Here is a 21,544-nt window from a genome sequence, read left to right on the forward strand (position 1 = left end):
ATATATTTAATATATATTTATTTAATAATAAGTATCAGAAAAATCCTTGCGTTTTAAAGCCTGCCAATGATGTTTAAGTTTTCTGTTTTTATTTTAAATAATCAGACTGGGGTCTTTCTGGCTGAATCTAACTATCCTTAACTTTAATTATTCATTCTTCTACTACACAAAGAGCAAGCCACACTGAAAACATCCACAGAATGTATAGCACCAAAGAATGATGACGCTTCTGAATGGATTTGTATTGTGCTTTTCTCAAACAATTTAAAAGTCAATTTTATGTATATAAGACCTAGTGGTGCAGTGTTAAAGCACTCAGCTCCTAACCAAATAGTCAGCAGGTTTGAATCCTTCGGCCACATCATGGGAGAAAGATGTAGCAGTCTGCTTCCATAAAGATTACAGCCTTGGAAACCCTATAGGCTAGTTCTCTTCTGCCCTACAGGGTCACTTGTTGTTAAGTGCCATGTTGTTGTTTCCACTCACATGAAGTTGTATAGGGTTTGAGGAGCAGATGGTGAGTTTGAACCGCCAACTCTGCAATTCAAACTATGCCTTGGGGTCTAGCATATTAACCCACAGCATCATACCAGAACTCCTACAGGGTCACTCTGAAGTCAGAATTGACTTGTTGGCAGTGGGGTTTTAGCTTTGTGTTCTTAATTAAAAATGGCTACTTTTGGCAATAATGATAATTTAGGGATTTTTTTCATTCTATAAGGAGGGAACATCACACCTTCAACATAAATGGAACAACCTCCTCCTTCCACTCTAGTGTTGCTGATTTTGCAACCTTAGTAACCTTCTTAAGGTCATTAAGAAGTCTTGCAAATTAACCTTAAGCAGTTAAGAAATTAGCCAAGGTTCATCTAAAAGATTCAATGGCATTAAATTTTTTAATCTAGTCATTAAAAAAATTATCTACCTTTTTTGCATCACCTCAAAGAAATTTAGAAACAATTACCACTTATCATGTAGTTGTAACTGTCAGACACACTGATTCCAACCGATTATAGTAAGCCACCGTGCTGGAATCCTCACAGGGTAAAGTAAAACGGTTCAATTGTGGTATATATGTCCTTAGAATCTGCTTGAAAAGCAAGGATACATTAAAGTTTTGGCTGTCATCTTGTTTTTTTATAGTGTGCAATGTAACTATGAAGATATAAGACCCAGGAGGGAAATGCAGGCTTGTTCCCCAGTGGCACCAGCATCAGTTCATACAGGTGTGTTTTCAGCCTGTGCTCACAAACGGCTGCACTGGGGTGCCAGAGGCGGATTTACCAGGCACAAGCTGTCTACACAAGGCTCACTCATTAGCAGAAATAGCCCATGTTTCCTTTGTATCTGTGATCAAGATTTTCAAGTGACATATTTACACACATGTAAAATCTAAGGGGTATGCCAAATACATCTTTGTTTATTTAGATAATCCTTTTTTATATAAATAAAATCAGTTTAAAAAAAACAAACAAATGACATAAAAGTGAAAGCGTAGTAGCAGCAAGTGTACGTTCCCAGCCCTAACCTATCCTTTCCCACAATAAAAGGGTAGAGGTGAAATTCACCTGAAGTTTACCAACTTCCCCTCACTAATAAACCTGATGCTGAGAATCACTCTCAACATTAGGTTATCCTGTTTGTACAGTAGCTGTATAGATCCAGATACTTTATTTAAAACATTAACATTCTTCTGACCTTGGGAGTAAAAAATATAATAATAATTCCAACAACATTCTGAAGTAGAGGGGCTCATTTCTGGAGAAAGAATGAGGAAAGAAATAATATGTTCTTTGGCACCTCTTTAACAAGTTCATTAGTAAAATCCCAGTGTGTGGGCTTGTCACCAATGAATGAAGAGCTGCAGGAGAATTACAGTTCTCAGAAGGAATAAAAACAACTCAAGGGATAATACTCTGTCCATTTTTTTTTTTTTTCATCATTTTCACACAATTTGGTCCATTTCTTCATTTATCAGTCAGTTCTCCTACAGTAAAAAAACAAAACTATACCTTTGGTTACAGCGCTAACTCTTTTGGTTTAAGAGCTGATGCCTTTGTTTTGCTCCTCAGGTAGATTTCTCATTATCTTCACCAATCTTCTGAACCCGTGAATACTTTTTGCAGGATGATTTAAAGCAACCAGGAGGCCAAGATAGTGGCCAGGAGAAGCAGCAAGGAATTGAGCCTTGTACATTTTTCTCAAAAAAATAAAAGATGGGGAACCACCATGCCCGAGACAAGAAATTAGTCTGTGAAGAGACCTTCAAGTTCTGAAAAAGGTAAGAAAAAAGTATATTAGATACATTTTTCATATTCTAATTTTTTTTCTTAATTAGTCATAATCCTGATCATATGGCAGTAATTGTGTGTGTGTGTGTGTGTGCCTTGCTTCTTAATTCTGGTGCCATTCTGGTCCACAGCAAACACACTTAGTGCTTTTCCACACTCTTTGTGACTCACTGTAACTGTCCACTCTTGATTGGAAATTCCAGTAAGAATGGAGGCCTCAAGAACGGATATGTGAGTTACTCAGGAGGAACATATGAGTCAAGAAAGGTGAACACGTGGAAGGACTGTCTAGAACTTATGTGTTTTTGTATTGTTGGTAGACATCTATGTAGACGTATAAAAGTAGGGAGATGGAGAAAGAAGACTGAAGGTAGACAGAGAAATAAAGTAATTCACAGAAAGGGCATGTATGAGGGAGCTTCAAAATGTTTGTGGCGAAATTCCACTACCTTTCAACTCCATTTTTCCACAAATGTTTTGAAGTCCCCTTGTATGAGCAAACACCATCACTCCTCACTTACCAACATGGTTAGCTCCTCAGCATTGGTTACTGTCAGTCATATGTTGTTAATACACAAAAACAGTCATGTAGTAGTTTACTATTGTCATAAATTTGAAATGCTGAATAATGAGATAATCGATTAGTGAGGAGGTGGTGTATTGCAAAAAATGAGAACTGGATTTAGAATCTTTAGGAATGACATATTTCAATTGTTTGACAATTCTGCAAATATTTTATGGTACAGATTATTTGCAAGACTATCTAAAAGGTAAGTAAACCTTAAGTAAGCACACACCAAGACTAGGGAAAGGCAGATAATGGAAGGAATAATTCTACCCTGGGGACTCAGCAAGACAGCAGGAGTTAGGGAAATTCTCCCAGAAGGGTCTGCATTTAACCTCGCTCTTTAAGAAGAATGGAACAAGAAAGAAAAGGGCATCTGGGAATAGGAAGAAGCAGACACCAATAAGAAATATCACCAAATCCAGTAATTCACCAGCTACTTATTTTGCCTATTTATTTTATTTTAATAACGATCATCTTTTCTTAAAAATTAATGTACGTTTCTTAAGCGAAGAGAGTATCTTACTTAGCTGCTAGCACCACAATACTTCTATAGGGAAGGTTCCTACATTATAATTTAGCATATATCTGTCTTCAAATCTAGTACAATTATATTAACAAACTACTGTTCTCTATCCTTCAGTGTCATTTACATTGCAAAGACTCTTATTTTATGAAGTGAATTGTCCCTAATCAGATCTTTGGGTGGTGACAGCAGTTATTCCCATTAAGACCACCACTGTATGAAAAGAGGTTAGCTGCATCAAAGAAACAAACCACCAAGGGGCTTCAGAGCTCTCACCTTTTCATTGGCCATTGAATGGTACCACCAGAAGAGCCGTGTTGTGATATAATAAGCAATGATCACGTCGACAGTGTAGTGTTCGTGTGCTACAAGAATGCAGATGATTCCAGCAGCACTCAGCAACCAACAGATTAAATGATACCACCAGAAGTGACGAGGCGAATCTGGACAGTGGAAAGATAATCACGTTAATATGATTCCCAGAGATGAATTTAATGATTACAGTATATCCTAATGAATCTACGAAGAATCATCTAGAGTCAGGAAATCATTGGAAGATAAAAACTGCTCATCAAAAATGAGACACTACAAAACATGCAGGACTCATCCCAGTAGGCAGGGGAATCCACTGGGAGCAGGTATAATGAGCATTATGGGAGATGATCATAGCATTAGATGAGTTGTTTGATAAGGAAGATCAGAGAATTGCTTTTTATTAGGTTGGCTGGAACTGACTAGGGCTGGTTGACATAGGGACCTCCAACTGAAAACAACAACAAAAAAACCCCGAAAATAAACCCCAGCAGGGGTCAAAAAGAAAGGCAGTTGTCTATGAAAACAAGAAAGAAAGAAAGAGAAAAAACTATGAGAGGGAAGGAATAATTTCAAATCTTATATAATACACTTTGACTTTTCAGGGCAGGGGTAGGGGGAAGGAATGCATGTCATGTTAGACTAGTTCCACTCTCCCATTTAAAAAAAAAAAAAAAAAAGGATTCTTTCCTTATTAATGTTACCATGTTGGGACCACTGCTCATTATTTAAGAATCTGCAGATCCAAAGAAAAGATTTAATATAAACTTGGTTGAATTAGAAATGACAAAATGATAACCTTCTCTTCTCACTCATTCCATCTGTTGGAATTCACAAAGCTTAAAAAAGATAATGACAGCAAATATTAATGAATATCACTGTCAGTGTAGAATGCTAGAGATTATGGATTTTGTGTGGTAGCAAAGTTTAAAAAAAAAGTGTGCTTCACTAGTGAAACATTTGGTACTAACAGTAAGACTGATTTTTCCAAGCTAGCTTTTAAGGAACCTAGGTCCCAGTTATAGTATTTGTACAGCTGGGTAAAGTCTTCTCTTACTAACCCTTCAAAGTGGTCTTGGTTCTACATGTTCATCTGCTCCCACAACTGACTTTAAATCAAATCTACTCATTACAACAAAGCAAGCGAGGACAGAGTCCAAACTAATCAAAGGGCAGAACGGCAAAAATATATACATGATGAATTTAATTCTGGAAATTAACTCTTCAAAGAGACCACTGAAAAGAGACTTACTCAGAAGAATAGTACATGGTGTAATTTGTTTTTCTTAATTACATAGGAAGCAGGCATAAACATGGTACACACAGTTTATGTTCAGAACCAACTATAAAGTTAAATTTGTGTTAAGCATTACAGATTATCATTTTACTTCTCACAAAAATAATTGGAAAAAACAGAATGTAATTCTTTCCATGTTTTATGTAAACCTACAAAATTTAATAAACCTTACCTACTCTTTGTGGAAATTTAAAGTGACATTTTCCACTTAAAACCAAACGGCCACCACTCGTCTGTCAGTTTTGTCAATGTATGATTGTAGCCGTTTCTGTATTACATTTAGTAAAACTTTACTCGCATGGGATATCAAAGAGATTGTCCAATGATTTCCACATTCAGTTGGATCACCTCTCTTTGGAATGGGCACAAATATGGATCTCTTCCAATCAGTTGGCCAGATAGTTGTCTTCCAAATTTCTTGGCAGAGATGAGTGAGTGCCTCCTGTGCCACCTCACCTTCTTGAAAGATTTAAATTTTTATTCCATCAATTCCTGGTGCCTTGTTCTTTGTCAATTCCTTCAATGCACCTTGGACTTCCTCCTTCAGTATCTTTGGCTCTTGATCATATGCTACCTCTCGAAATGGTTGAACGTTAACCATTTCCTTTTGGTACAGTGACTCTGTGTATTCCTTCCATCTTCTTTTGATGCTTTCTGCATCATTCAATAATTTGCCAGAGAATCTTTCAATAACAAAAGTCGAGGCTTGAATTTTTTCTTCAGTTCCCCCAGCTTGAGAAATTCTGAGCGTGTTCTTCCCTTTTGGTATTCTGATTCCAGATCTTTGCACATTTTGTTGTAATATTTGTCTTTATCTTCTTGAGCTAATCTTTGAAATTTTCTGTTCAGCTCTTGGACCTCCTCATTTCTTCCATTTGCTTTAGCATCTCTACGCTGGAGAGTAAGTTTCAATGTCTCTTCTAACATCCATTTTGACCTTTTCCTTCTTTCTTGATAAGGAATTTAAAAAGATGCTAGTTAGGTACCTTCAACAGATTAAGAGAAAGATCAATGAAAGCAAGGAGAACACATACATGGGGGGGAAAAACACACACACCAAAAAACCCTTGGGAACTCAGGAAAACAATGCAAGAATGATCTGATAAAATAAATGAAAAACTGGAAACCTTGCTAAGACTTCAGAAACAGGTAATACACAAAAGGGCAAAGAAGTAGAACTGAACAAATGGAAGGCCAAATTACTAAACTTGAAGACACATCTCTCGAAACTCATCTTTGAGAGGGACAAAAATCAACTGCCAACCAAGGATCACATATACAGCAAAATTGTCCATCCAATATGACAGCAAAATGAGTACATTTCCAGATAAACAGAAACAAATGAGCAAAAAACGAACCTTACAAAAAATACTAAAGGAAATTCTTGATAGAAAGAACCAACAAGAGCAGACGACAACCTCAGACTACACATGAACTACTCACCCCAGATATAGAAGGATTCAAAATTAACAAATTTACAAGACTGAAAATAAAGAACCAGAGATGACTTGCTCCTGCCCTAGCCCAACCCTCACCCCTTAACACTAGCCCTAGTCCTAACCATAATTCTAACGCTAAACGAAGTCCTAGGCCTTGTCTAGACCTAGGCATAGCCCTAATCCTAATTCACCAAAACTCCACGTTAACCCTTTCTCCCCCCCCCCCAACACATGCAAAAGAGCATCATCTACATAGCCAGGCTGCTTGGGTTTAAATATTAGGGCCTCCTAGGTGTGGAGCTTGACTGGGCCACTCACGTTCTCTAGGCTTCAGTTTCCTCAACTGAAAAACCAGGATGAAAAAGAGTGCTTCCCTTACAGGATGGCTGCTAAGATTAAATGAGTTAACTCACTTTGAGCACTTAGAATACTGTCTGGCATAGAGGAGTCCCTGTGTGACAAAAACGTTTAAGCCCAAGACTATTAGTTGAAAGGTTGGTGGTTCAAACTCACTTAGAGGTGTCTCTAAAGGCAGCCCTGTTGATCTGCTTCCAAAAGGTCACAGCCCTGAAAGCCCTATGGGGCACAGTTCCACTTGATACATATGGGATTGACTCATGACAATGGCGCTGTAGGATAAGCACTCGACCAAAAGCTCAAGGTGGGTGATTCAAACTCACCAGCTGCTCCTCGGAAACCCTACAAAGGGTCTCTAGGAATCAGAACTGGCTTGATGGCACTTAACAACACCAAACAACTCTATGAAGTAAGTTGAAACCCAGTTTATGCAGCTTGCTAATGTTATTGTTAACATCACGTTGTTGTTGTTGTTATATGCTGTGAAGTTGGTTCTGACTCACGTGGACTTCAGTTAATTTAGAAAATGGACTCTCAGTTTCATGGGGTGCTTTTTCTTCATTACTCTGTAGTTTTCAATGCACAGTGGCTACACCCTAACAAGCAACTCTTCTTCATCACCATTTCTTATCCCTTCACTGAGCTTTTTGTGACTGTCATTGGAGAGAAGATTTAACATCTCAAATGCACCTCTGGAGTGGAAAATGATTCATCTTACATACAGACAGAACAACCTTCCTGAGAACAAGCTAGACAAGACCATAAACAACACATATCATTCCCCACAGTATCTGGAACCAATAACTAAGTAATTAGAAATACTGAAATTTCTCCTTGGACTTGCTACTGGGTTTAGAACCCTCATCTTTTGATTAGCAGCCAAACACTTAACTACTTTGCCACCAGGCTCCTTTCATCTACAATGTTGTTAAGTGCCACAGAATTGGCTCTGACTCATAGTGACCCTGTATAGGATTTCTGAGGAGCAGATGGTAGGTTTGGACTGCTGACCCTGTGGTTCTCAGTCCAGTGCTGATCCTATAGTGCCCCACCGAGAGTTCTTCATCTACTATGTTGTTGTTGTTGTTGTTGTCAAGTGCTGTCGAGTTGGTTCTGACCCATAGCGACCCTGAACAGGGTTTCCGAGGCTGTAAATAAAATCTTTATGGGTGCAGAAAGCCTCATCTTTCTCCCACGGAGCAGCTGGTAGTTAGAACTGCTGATCTTGTGGTTCGCAGCCCGAATCGTAACCACTACGCTACCAGAGCTCCTTTCATCTACTATAGAGAATTTCAAATCTTTGTCTTATTACACTCAGAACAGAACTTAAGCCTAAAACTGTAAGCAATCTGTGGGCAAGAATTCACTACTGGAAAACAAACTTTGATGCTCACATTACCATGAGAGGTCAGGCTAGACCTGGTTGGATTGCTGAAGTGGGACAAGAAATGAAGGAAGCACCAAAACTACTTCAAAAGGATTTTGAGGTAATGGGCTTAAATATGCAAAAACCTCAGAAACATACAAAAATGGGATCTGCTATGTTGCTAAAACCATATAATCTAAACCAAACCTATTGCCATGGAGTCGATTAGGACTCATAGTGACCCTATACAATCCCACAATGGATGGGGCATTCTTCTATCCATATAAAACTCCACAAATATAAAATATTTTATATAATAGGAATTAAACAAGGAAAGATAGTTCACATTTTTGCCTTTATATTTACAGTGATAAAGAAGAAAATCATTGGTATTGGCAAAATGTCTCACAAAGATGCCTACTAAAGCAGAGAAAGTGATGGAAAAATGATAAAATTGTAATAAAGTGAGACAAATATAAGCCTAAAATAGGGGAAATCACATTAACTATGATTTATCTGGAATGACAGAATGGGAGTGTCAAATAACCAAAAGCCTTTTACTTTTGGCATTAGAATGCACCAATTCTTTTAGTGTGTTTTTATTGTTGTTCTTAGGTACCATTGAGCACTGATCCATAGTGACCTTATGCTCAACAGAATGAAACAATGCCTGGTCTTGTGCCAATCTCACAACTGTTGATATGCTTGAGCCCATTGCTGCTGCCACTGTGCCAATCCATCTTGTTGGAGATCTTCTTCTTCTTTGCTGACCCTCCACTTTACCAAGCATAATGTCCTTTCTCGAGGGACTGGTTCCTCCTGATAATATGTCTAAGTATGAGAGGTGAAATCTGGCCATCCTGGCTTCTTAGGACCATTCTGGCTGTACTTATTCCAAGGAGGATTTATTTGTTGTTTTGACAGTCCATAGTACTTCTAACATCCTCCTACAACACCATAGCTCAAATGTATCAGTTCTTCTATGGTCTTCTTTATTTATTGTTCAACTTTCACAAGCATGTGAGGTTAATGAAAATACATTGGCTTGGGTCAGACACACTTTAGTCCTCAAACTAAGGTTAGCTATACATTGAGGAGGCAGTTCTTCCTCAGTCATATTTTGAGTGCCTTCCAACCTGAAGAACTCATTTTCAGGCACTATATATGACAATATTCTGGTGCTTTTCATCATGTTTCGATATTCTATATTCTGGTGCTGACAGGGTTCTTCCATTGCTACTTATAAGGTTTTCAGTGCTAAATATTCACAACTAGTTCTTCTCTCCTGCTTTCTAGTCTGTCTTAGTCTGGAAGCTCATCTGAAACCTGTTCACCATGGGTGACCCTGCTGGTATTTAAAATACCCATGGCACAGCTTCCAGAATCACAGCAACACACAAGCCACCTGAGTATGGCAAACTGACAGTTAAGTGGTGGGTGGCTTTCTGCAACAGACATACAATTAGGTTCTTTTTAGTTCCAATGTTAAAATAGCTTTTCATTTTGTTGTTGTTGTTAAGTGCTGTCGAGTCAGTTCCGACACAGAATGACCCTGTATAGGGCAGTTTTTAATTTTGGAGGCATATAAAAGAAAGAAGCCAAGACCAGTTTCCTAAAAAATCAATCAATTTTTAAACAATTGTGATTTGGGTGAAAGTTTACAGAGCAAGTTCCTTTTCCACTGAAATACATTTTATTTTGTGATGTTGGTTGCAATCCCTTCAATGTTACAGCATTCTTCCTACTTCTTCCCGAGGTTTCCTATTTCCATTCATCCTTCCCTGTCCTCTCCTGCCTTTTGAACTTTGTTGGGGCAAATGCTACCCTTTGGAACTGACATGGTTGATTCTTCAGAGGAGTATGCTCCTCAGGGGGTGTTCCTGGTTCACTTTATTGGCCTGTGTGTCTGGAAAGGGATCCCTGGAGGGTAGGTTCAAGGCCAAGTGTGAAGAGTTGTAGAAGAGTCACAGTCTCTGTGGTTCCACCAGCCTCCATCAGATCAGGGCCAGGTTTTAAGCCTGCAGTGCTCAAACTACTTATATGGAAATAAATATGCCAATACCAACAGAACAAGGACTCCCATCAGTTTTAAGGCCTAGGGTTCCCGCCCACTGCAGCAATCCGTCAATCAAAGGGGAATGAGCTATTACTTACATTCTTTGATGAACAAATAAGTAAGTGTCAGCACAACAGTATGCCCACTGAAGAGGAAGTCTCCACACAAGATATGTGATCCAGTTATGGACAATCCACCACCAGAAATCAACCGTAGAATCCGTTCTACTTTTGCCTGAGAGTTCCCGTTGAGCTGAATGACAAGTGAAGATCAGGAAAGGACATTAATAACCTGATAAAATAATGTCTTAGCCTAGTTTGTGTGACACCTAAAAGGTCACCAGGTGGTGATTTCAGTTTTTGGATCTAAAAAGTTGAAACGACTCCAGTGAGGAACAGAGGGGAGCTTCTCAAATCGGATTTTATTCATCTCATTGGCAAGTTTTATTGACAAGTTTTCAATTATTCAGGCTTGTTACTAATAATATATTTTGGTGGTGTTATGTCCTTGAACAAAGCTTTTAAAAATATTAATAACCAATGACTTCATCAGAGCTATGAGCTAAAATACAGGTTAAAGCTCCTTTCTCTCCTCTTTTTTTTGCAGGGAGAAAGTTGGGGTCTGGATGGTTAATATTTGATTCTGCTGCATAGCACATTGCCAATATTCTGCAGCTTATGCGAGCCGCAAGGTTAGCAGTTCGAAACTACCAGCTGCTCCGTGGGAGAAAGATGAGGCTTTCTGCTCCCGTAAAGATTTACAGCCTCGGAAACCCTGTTCAGGGTTGCTATGGGTCGGAACTGACTTGACGGCACTTAACAACAACAACAATGGGTTCCACACATTAAATGAATAACCAAAAGGGTGTGCATAGTTTTATAAATGTCTGATTAGAATATTTACAGTTAAAAACAGGAGTTGCAACAAATTAAAGAATTTAAATAGGTTTGAAAATAGTAAATTGGTGAAGAAATGGCAGCTTAAAATATGAGTACTTTCATAGGTGTGTGTACTGTGGTAGGTGATCAGGAGAGAGCTCCCTTGGACAAGAGTATGGAGGCCCCTAGATCTACTATGATGAGATGAGAGGTCTTCAGGACGTTCATGGAAAGTGGAATTGAAAGTGAACGGAAGTTTTTCCTGGATGTTATGAAGCCTCCTCCTATGAGAGTTGTTAGCCTATGGAAACAATGATTGCTTGAGGCAATGGTCAAAAGTTATATTCCATTAGAATATAAGCATACAGGAAAGAGTAATAGAGTGAGTATGTCAAAATGGCAGGCATGGGAATTTGGAATATTGACAAGCTGGTGAGCCAGATGGGGGGACTCACATCTGTCTAAGGGACAGGGTCTGTCCAATAGGCTCAGAAAAAGAAAAAAGAAAACAACTGAGGAATAGAACACAGGGGAAGAAAAATACAGAGGTGTTGTGGAATAGATCTCAACTCAGAGACCCCGTGCCTGTCTCACATGGTTTCCTAAACTGTAATAAGTGTATCTGTGGGAGCAGATTGCCAAGTCTTAGCCCCGAGGAGTGTCTGGGTAAGTTCAACCCAACTCTTGTGCCACTAGGATATGTTGGTGGTGGTGGTGATGTGCCATGGAGTCGGTTCCGACTCATAGTGACCCTGTACAGGGTTTCCAAGGCCGTAAATCTTTACAGGAGCAGAAAGCCTCATCTTTTTTCCATGAAACAGCTGGCAGTTTCGAACTGCTGACCTTAAGGTTCACAGCCCGATTCATAACCACTACGCTACAAGAGGTCCTTAGGCTGCCTTAAAAGTCCAGTTTTGACTCATGGCGGCACTGTATAGGGTTTCCATGGAGAGGCTGGTGGGATTGAACCACCGATCTTTTAGGTAAGCAGCCCAGTGCTTATCCTATAGCACCATACACCAGGACTCCAGAAGACTATTGCTGATTATAAATATAGGGGCCTCACATTACATCAAGAAAACCTAAGTATTTTACTTAGAATCGACAGTCTTTGGAGTTTCCAAATGTGGCATTTTAGGTTATGCTAGACTGCAAAATCTGTTTGAACTGCAAGGTTGGAGGTTCAAACTCACCAGCTGCTCCTTGGAAACCCTATACAGGGTTGTTATGGGTTGGAACCAACTCAATGGCACTTAACAATAACAAAAGACAGTATTTAACAAACACATGGCAAGGAGCTCTGGTAGCGTAGTGGTTACGAATCGGGCTGCGAACCTTAAGGTCAGCGGTTCGAAACTACCAGCCGCTCCGCGGGAGAAAGATGAGGCTTTCTACTCCCGTAAAGATTTACACCCTCGGAAACCCTATACAAGGTCGCTATGGGTCGGAACCGACTCAATGGCACTTAACAACAACAACAACAACATGGCAAATCCCAGGATTCCTGCCTTGTAAAGGCAGAATCTACAAGGTGATAAAGGATCTATATCCTAACAAGACAAGAAGGCTGTTGATAAAGCTGTAGTACACACTTCAGGCACACTTCACCTACGGTGTATCACAAAGAGCAGTCACAGGATTTATTAGGTCAGCCACATCCTGTAGGAATGATGTCATGAGGTTGGTATGAACCACTGACAACAAAGATTAAATATACAGATATATGCTCTGTCCTGGCTATTGTGTGCTCCCTGTTTTAAAACTACATACTATCCTAAATTTCAATATTACTTTTTTGTTTTATCCCAAATCTACATTCTAATATTTCATCAGCCCCTTTATTTGGGACCCAAAGGTATACACTGGAAAAACTAAATTAATCCACACATTTCTCTTCTCACTTTCTTTCAGAAGTGTTGGTGTGCAGGCATTTTTGATAGTATTTGATTCACTAGGGCTTGATAAAATAGGAAGGCCTACTCTTGGTATTTTTTGCCTTTCTTTCATTCTTAATTCCTCAGTCCTGTTACTGTGACCCTGAGGTCTCAGATCATCTCCATGTAAATACTCAATAAAACTTCAAGAAAGGAAGAAAAGAAAGAAGGATAGAAAGAAAACTGGGAAGGAGAAAGCATAGTGAAGATGAGAATTTGTTGTTGTGCCATCTAGTCAGTTCTGACCCATAGTGAGTGACCCAGTGTAGGGTTTTCAAGTCTATAAATCTTTATGGGAGCAGATAGTCTTATCTTTTTTCTGGTACAGGAGAGCCTAATTTGGCTGCTGTCAAACCAGAAACCTTATCACCCACTGTCCCTACAATAAATAAAGACAGTGCCTTTGTTCTTATTACCCCAGGAAGCCTTTTCAGAGAAGGGGTAGATAGCTCTCCCAGCTTAAATTTCTTATATGTAGAAAAATGGTTTTGAAGCACTAAATGATTATATGTAAGCCCTGGTAAGTTAGTCAAAATGAATCTAAACATACTTTGAAGAACACAAGTTTAGTGTCTGGAAACCAAAGTGTGGGTTGGTGGTTACACCAAATTGTAAGCAAAGGATTTAAAGTCAACCATGGGATGGGCCAGGGAGAATACAACAAGAAACTGTGAGAGACCGTCAGGGACTTCACCAAGAGACTTACTGCTGAGACTTACTGTGCTCTTGTGGTGGTCACATCTGCTAAGTTACAAGTTTCATTAGCCATAAACTATGAGGTCTAACGCTCTGTTCAGAAAGCAAGTGGTTTCAGTATATAAAGCCAGTCATTGCTCATCTGCACAAAGGGCATTCTATAGAGTTAGCAACAAAGACGACAGGTAGATTATAGCCTTGTAAACGCAAAGGTCTAAAGAGCTCTCAAAGCCAGCTCCTGAACCAAATTTAGAACGCAATTCTGGTTCCATAACATAACATCACCTCTACTCAAACAAAGTGACCTGTTTTTTTTTTTTAACTGGCCCACAATAGAGGCACCTATAGCCTGCTCAAGCTTCAGTAAGAGACTCAGAGTTGCCATTGCAAACATATGTAGGTTGGTGATCCAGCAGCACATTTACTGATGTGGCTTCTGAAAATCTTAACTGTTCATGGAGGACAATCTTTTCTTTTCTTTCTTTCTGTAATCATAGCAATTAATCCCTGCAAGCCTCATGCACTTTTCAGATTCCTTCATTTCTGTGGCCATTTCTCCATTAGCACACCACAATCACCCCTTAGAAGTGTTTATTCTGTTTCTGAACTCCTCCCAATGCCTTAAATTAGTCTCAGTAAAAATCAGCCAGTGTTTAAATCCAATATGTACACTGTTTTAGTTACAGAGACTTTATGCTTTGATTGCTTTGGAAAATTATAGCTTCTCCAAACCACACCTATATTTGGTGAGAGAGACTGTTGACTTCTTTAGAGCAATTCTATTTTTCCTTCTACGTCAGACATCTGCTTAGTGTTCAGTATGTTCAGTAAAATACATCTTAAACTTCATTCCCTTGTCCAGAAAGCACATGACCTGTAACTTTCCATTTTATAAACCAACACACAGCTTCCTACAGAACTGATTCTTCACTGGAACAACTGGTAAAAACTGCTCAAAGCAGTTTGGGCCTACAACCTCATATCATATCTCGGTAAAAGACTTCCTAATGGTTTTGGATAGAAACTCTGGCACTATCCTGACTTGTCTCAAACCTCACTGAGTACACATCCTGTTGATTTATCTTCAAAGTATATTCAGAATAGAACTCCCCACCACTCCACTGCCACCACCAAAGTTCAAGTGCTTACAGTGCATGATGAAGGCCCAGGGGATCTGTGATCTGCACTACCTGGACCCTCCACAACTCCACTCGGTCACAATGGTCTCCCTTCTGTTCCTGGAACCCACCATGATGAAGAAGCTATTTTCTTGGCTGGGAGCTCTTATCCCATCTACCTGCCCATTCCCTCATGCTGATTCCTGGCCAATACTTTATTAAAGCCACCTCCTCTGACCCCTATTTCAAATAGTGAACAACCCTCATATTCTCTTTCACCCTTACTCAGTTTTATTGTTTCCATCTGACGATCACTTCGCTTATCACCCTCTGACACACTGTGAGTATACTTGGTTTTTAAAATCATCTGTCAATTACTAAATAACTCTGAAAGGAGAAGGATGTTGTTTTGGTCATTGCCATTACCCCTATGCCTGGTACATAACAGGAGATTAAAATTTGTAGAATGAATGCAAGAATGAATAAATAAATGAGAAGGTAATAAAAAGGAAGAATGTTAAATAGTCGGTGGTACTTTATGGGTAGAAGAAAACAAAATTTTAGGGACCAAGAAAACGATGTTATGCAGAAAATTTCAATCCCCTCTAATTTAAAGAAAAATGGAAAATAAGCTAGACTTCAGTTAACACATATGAAAGTGTGTAAAAGAATGCATACTAGAGAGCAGGCGTGCAATAACTTTTCTTGGTTTCCTCTAAAGGGTCATCCAGAGGTGCTTACCTTTGGAGCACATTGGAAATGCATTCCAGGCACAGGGAGAGTAGTAACGTACATTGTAATACAGCGATACAGGTATAAAGTTCCAATGATAAAAAAGAATCTGCGACCCACAATTGACCTGGCAAAAAAAATAGAGAGATGGATGGAGAAAGACAAGCTTATGGGTTGTTTTTGCTCTGAATGCAATATTTTCATTTTTTAAACACTATGTTTAACAGAATCAAAAATAATATAATACACAATGCATTAACAAACAGAGACAATAATTTCAGACTTGTTTGTGAACTTCTCATCCCTGGGATTCCAGGGAGAGATTATGTCGTAGTTTTCAGGAACAAGGATTTACATACTTCAGTAACTGTAGGTGGTAAGGGACCCAGAAAGAGTGAGTTTTAGAGGGGTGCTAATGCAGACTAAAGGCTCTAGAAAGACTGCTTCTCCTAAAAGAGGCACTCTTTGCCAGATAATTCAATGAGCTCCATTTGTAGTCACTCACTGCATTTAACGAAACCCTCTCTTGGGAACATATCAAAGTCAGTCATGGTCACAGAGGAATTAACTAATGAACTAGGTGGTACTACATAATTGGACACATAGGAAAATGTGACAAACTCATTTAACCTACGTTATATAAGCAAGGTTTATTTGGGGACTATCCAAAGGTATCTAAACAACTTGGGCACAGATAATATTCCTCTATGACTAACAAGATTTTCAGGGAATTAAATTGTGAAGACGTCCAAACTGTCCTTATATAGTTAAGGATAGTGAACTATAAACTGTTTTACTGATTTTACTCAACCTTGATCAAAAAAGGCCACAGTACCACCAACAAAAACCCCCACAAGTACCTTTTAACTTCATATTTTTTGTGGAGAGAGATATATACTTGGCCAATATTGGTCCTTTTCCTTCATGACCTAAGGCAGGGGTTCTAGTTGTTTGAGTACACAGCTCTCCAAACGGAGGGCCTCTGTTCACTGTACCACTCCCGATAGTCACGGAGTGTTCTGAGTGTTCTCACTTCCAAATGACAACGAAAAACTCCTTTTCTCCTGTGTATTTGAGGACAGGTCTCTAAGCTCTGGGCTCTAGAAATTTAAGAGCTGAGTGGTACCTTAGAGGTCCTGTAAAGCCCTAGGGCTAATAGTTGTAATTCTCTTTTGGTGGTTATTGTGTTACATGCCATTGAGTCAGTTCTGACTCACAGCAACTGATGAACAACAGAACGAAACATTACCCGGTCCTGCATCCTCCTCCTAATCATTATTATATTTGAGCCCACTGTTGCAGACACTGTATCTATCCATTGCATTGCAGTTCTTCGTCTTTTTTTTACTGTGTGGTGTTGTAGGATAAGCACTAGACTGCTAACTGCAAGGCTGGCATTTCAAGCTCACCAGCCACTCCTTGGGAACCCTATACAGGGTCACTATGAGTGCACTTAACAACAACAAGTACTTCACAGAGTTTCTAGGGTCAAAATACAGGACCACCACCTAGACTGGCATATGAAACTACTGATTTTATCCAAGGTTATTTTGTTCAAAGGCTTTCTATTTCAGTTCTGCTTCTTCTGGTAAAGTAATGGATAATTATTAACAGTGTCTCCCCTTAGTTAAATGAACTATGATTCCACATCTGATTCAACCCCAGACCTCAAAGAGTTCTGTTTTGGATGTTGCTTCATGTTGTTAGACAAGGTGAAGTAATGAGTAGGAATTATTATGAGTCAAATATATTCATTCCAACCTTTCAAGTACAGCTAAACACAGAACAAAACATTCACTTAGAAGGTGAAACATGCATACTGAAGCCTTATTTAGAAAAAGAACTACTGTTGATGATTTTATTTCCCTAGCTTTGAAAACGGCTTGGGAAAAAATGGGGGAGAAGGGAGCAGGGCTTCCTATTTAGCTGAGATGTTCAAAACAAACAGCAAAGACTATTCCACTGATTACTAAAATGTAAGATCCAATTCTAACTCAAAAGTAAAAGGGCAAATTAGTGTTGTCATCACACGCCAAGCCTCCCCGCTATCCCACACACACGTTTTGTATGCTGAGTTGTGACTGAAACATCATTAAAATGGGTGGCCCAGTTATAGAATCATGTGCTTTGATGTTCAAATTTAAGGTAGTAAAGGAGAGATAATTCACAACAAATATCTAGATGAAGAGTAAATAAACTGAGATGAAGAGTGAACTTCAGTGTAGGGACCCTGAATGATCTCTCTTTTTGCTGTAGGATAAGCATCAGACTGCTAACCATAAAGTCAGTGGCTCAAACCCACTAGCTGCTCCTTGTAAACATTATACACGGTCACTATGAATTGGAACTCCACAGCATTTAACAATTGTCGGTTTGTTGGTTATATACCATGGAGTCTGTTCCAACTCACAGTGATCCTGCATAGGGTTTCCCAGCCTGTAAATATTTATCGGAGCAGAAAGTCTCCTCTTTTTCCCATGGAATGGCTAGTAGTTTTGAACTGTTGACCCTGAGGTTAGCAGTCCAATTCATAACCACTAGGCTACCACAGCTCCTTTTAACAATAATAATGAAAAAAATTAAAGGAGACAGCAAATCTGTGGCCAAAGCAGGCTTTCTTATACTCACTGTCAATTCCACACACTAAAAAAAAACACACTAAAGTATAACAAATGTATTTTGTTTTTAGCATAAAACATGCTACATAAAAGACAATTGAGAACAATGAACAACATTCGATGTATATTAAGGAAAATACTTAGGAATGACTTCAGCTTTTGGAATACGTTTTTAGAACTGCATGGCTGCATCTGGGGAACTCTTTAGCAAAGAATCATACTCTTCTAGATAGGGTCGATATGAGTTGAAATTGACTCAGTGGAAGTGTGTTTGGTTTTGGATTTAACAAAGACAAATGTTCCTAAAGTCACGACCAAATGGAAAACAACAACAACAACAACGTGGCATATATTGTCTCTTCTACAATGGTTTTGACACTCATAATAAAATTCCATGTGATTTTGAATTTTCTTAACTGTATTGAGTAAGTTTTGCTGTTTTTATGATGCCCATTGTCCCCTGCTCTTCAGATAAAAGATGAGAACATCAAGCTCTTATTCTCTGTGGAAACTTAACATTTTTTAATCCTTCTAGTTCAAAGATCAACATGGACTCTTAAAAGTTTCAAAGCTCAAACTTACATTTTACTTGATTTAATTACTAAAATCTCAGTGAAGTACAAACATTCAAGTAAAGAACGAGACGAAAAGGGAAACTAAGGGGATTTCTTTTCCTTTTTTGAGGGGGTGGAGAGGGAAATCAGCAGTCAGAATTCACACAGGGAAGCATTAACAATCACTTCAGTGAGAGCTCTTCAATTTTCCAATGTCTTCAAAATCAAAATACCTGACCTACTACTTCATGATTCCTACTATTCCAAATTGGGGAGCCTGCAACCAGTGAACTAAGAGTGTCTTTGTGGTGCCATGGGAAAAACAGAAAGCATGTTTCCTTGAGAAATCTAAAACCCAAACTGCATGGACCTATCTAAATTCAGTTGCTTAAGCAAACTTTGGTGACTGGACTGCCAATCGGGAAAAGGTAAAATTTGAGACCTCCAGAACAGAGGCAAACCTTAAAGTATGCTATTGACTACAGACCAACATAGTCAACACGTTATGAGTAATGGGGAAAATAGCTTCCTGCCTTACCACTTCCCTGTCTGTCAAGAGCCTGAAATAAAACAAGCATGATAAAGTGAAAGTTATTCCTTTTCAAAGCTTTTGATGTATCATATAGATATCATCACATAAAGTGTTTATAATCAGAAGTTGCACCTTTAATTCATAAACTCGGAATTACCCACCATAACATTTGCCACTTTCAACCACAGTTGCTCAAATAAACACTTATTGAATACTGACTGAATTTCTTCCATGTGGTAGACTTTTCTGCTGCTTACTTCCTTCCTTTCATCAAATACCTCAATGAGACTGACTTTATTAGATAAAACTGAGAAAGAGAATTTTAATCATAAGAGGGGCTTCAAAAAGTTTGTGGAAAAATGGAATGAAAATAGGATTTTCCCACAAACTTTTTGAAGCCCCCCTCACGCAACAGAAACTACCCCTGCCCCAAACATATATTAGACTCACTTACTTGTATCTCAGAAACAGCCACTGGGTGATCCACAATCCAACTAATATAATCCCATTTATTTCTGATACAGAAAATGCCCATTTCACCCGGTCAATGTAATCAAAAAACTTGTCTGGGAGTGGAGGGCTGAGCTCCTTAGGAGGGACCCTTTCATGTACAACTGTGATCATGACAGTTGTCAAGACCAGATTGAAGAGAGCGTACACAAAGGCAATGCCTGTTTTCCACCACTCTAGGGGAAATCTGTTCCTCGATTCAGTGGGCATTGCAATTTGGATGTAGTCTGGGTACTTTTTGGTACCCTTTCGTAACCCATTGGATAAGCTCTTAGGTTTACCATTGCCATTTTTATTTTCTTCTTCAACAGGTTCAGCGGGTCTTGTGTACGTGTTTGTAGGGTCACTGGTTTGATTTTCCATATGTTCTTCAAGTTTGGCTGTCTCTATGATATCCATTGTTCTCTGGTCTTCAGATGAAAAACGTAGACGGTCAAGCTCTTATTCGTGATGGAAATGTAAATTTTTTAATATCTTCTTTTTCCAAGATCAACCGATTTTGCTTTCTAATACAAAATGTAGAAAGTCAGCCATCTGAATACGGTTCCTCCTATGCAGCTATCTCTTGTACATTTGCCACTTTCAGGAAAGGAAGGCAATTCTCTTTGTCCAAAAAGATGTTACTATCCCACCTGCAAAAACAACACAAAACTATGTTCAGAAAATAAGTTTGTCTGATGGTCAACCATCTAAACCAATAACACTGTCAAAATAAGGAAAGAAATACCAAAGGCATTCACTTCACAAATGTATCATCAGAACAAAGTGAAAGATGCTGAGATTAAGTTTATTTATGAAATATTGAATTGTTTTATCTTGGAATTCTTGTCTTTTTGGGCTGATGTCAATATAAATAGGAACATTCTAATAACCAATTCCCTTTAAAAGTAATGACCCATCACCTCATACATTTCATCAGACACAATTACTTGTTGCTAACCATGAAGTCACAATGAGTTAGAACCTATCCATAGTTTGCATCATTCCTTCCCAACACTGCAGCATTTTAATGAATCTCAAAGAGAAAAAACTGGGATGAGCTGCTTTATGCATTCAATAATTATTGCTGCTGCTTAATGTGGTCAAGTAGGTTCTGACTCCTAATGATCCTGTATAGGGTTTCCAAGGAGCAACTGGTGGGTTTGAACCGCTGAACTTGAGGTTAGCAGTCCATTGCTTATCCCTTAGCACCATACCAGGAGTAACTACTATCCTAAAATTTTCAACACTGTCAAATGTCTATTTTATTATAACAACGCTAGTCATTTTAAGAACACGTTCACGTAAAGACTAGACATTCAAGATATTTAAAAGGACCCTCCTCCCTCAGTTTATACTTTTATATTCATAGATGCACATCAGACCTAAGGAGAATGGAAAGTCTTCAAGATAATACTGGGGATAATTGTACACAAAGTTTTAGCTATGTCTCATTTGGTTCCAAGAAGAATTTGTTACTTAAATGATCAAATAGTTTACTACCATTGAAATGGAAAGTTAGTAACAACATTCTGATAGTGGTGAATCACCTTGATTTCTACCAAGCAACAGAAACTGGCCTCTAGAGGACCAGCGTACAGCACTTACCACAATACTGCCTAGGAAAAGGGTGCCTTCAGCGGAGGCTCCAGAGGCTCCAAGAGCAAAGATTTCTTTATAACACAGAGCACCACCATCCACTCTTTTATGCTTACTGGCAACACCCCCCCCCTCCCCCAGCTGTTCTCAATTTAGGAAAGCAGTATTTTAGTCCTGCTAAGGAA

At 38.9% G+C, this 21,544-nt stretch overlaps 1 protein-coding gene across 1 annotated transcript; it reads right to left on the reverse strand.

Annotated features, from left to right (window-relative positions):
* Positions 1–1,652: 1,652 nt before the first annotated feature.
* On the reverse strand, positions 1,653–20,413 carry SGMS2 (sphingomyelin synthase 2). Its single transcript, XM_006869327.1, has 5 exons — positions 19,726–20,413; positions 15,577–15,694; positions 10,308–10,461; positions 3,659–3,825; positions 1,653–2,272 (listed from the first exon to the last, which is right to left on the reverse strand). The coding sequence occupies exons 1-5, from the start codon at positions 20,178–20,180 to the stop codon at positions 2,069–2,071; spliced, it is 1,098 nt and encodes a 365-aa protein (XP_006869389.1). The 5' UTR covers positions 20,181–20,413; the 3' UTR covers positions 1,653–2,068.
* Between the last annotated feature and the right edge of the window lie 1,131 nt (positions 20,414–21,544).

Source organism: Chrysochloris asiatica, unplaced genomic scaffold (genome assembly GCF_000296735.1).
Source record: "Chrysochloris asiatica unplaced genomic scaffold, ChrAsi1.0 scaffold00129, whole genome shotgun sequence".
In the NCBI taxonomy this organism is placed as follows: Eukaryota; Metazoa; Chordata; class Mammalia; order Afrosoricida; family Chrysochloridae; genus Chrysochloris; species Chrysochloris asiatica.

Coding starts and splice junctions, on each gene's coding strand:
- SGMS2 (XM_006869327.1), bottom strand. CDS start 20,180: ATGGATATCATAGAGACAGCCAAACTTGAAGAACATATGGAAAATCAA. Junction 15,695..19,725: donor TGGCTGTTTCTGAGATACAA/GTAAGTGAGTCT, acceptor TTTTTTTGCCAG/GTCAATTGTGGGTCGCAGAT. Junction 10,462..15,576: donor ATTTCCAATGTGCTCCAAAG/GTAAGCACCTCT, acceptor CTTGTCATTCAG/CTCAACGGGAACTCTCAGGC.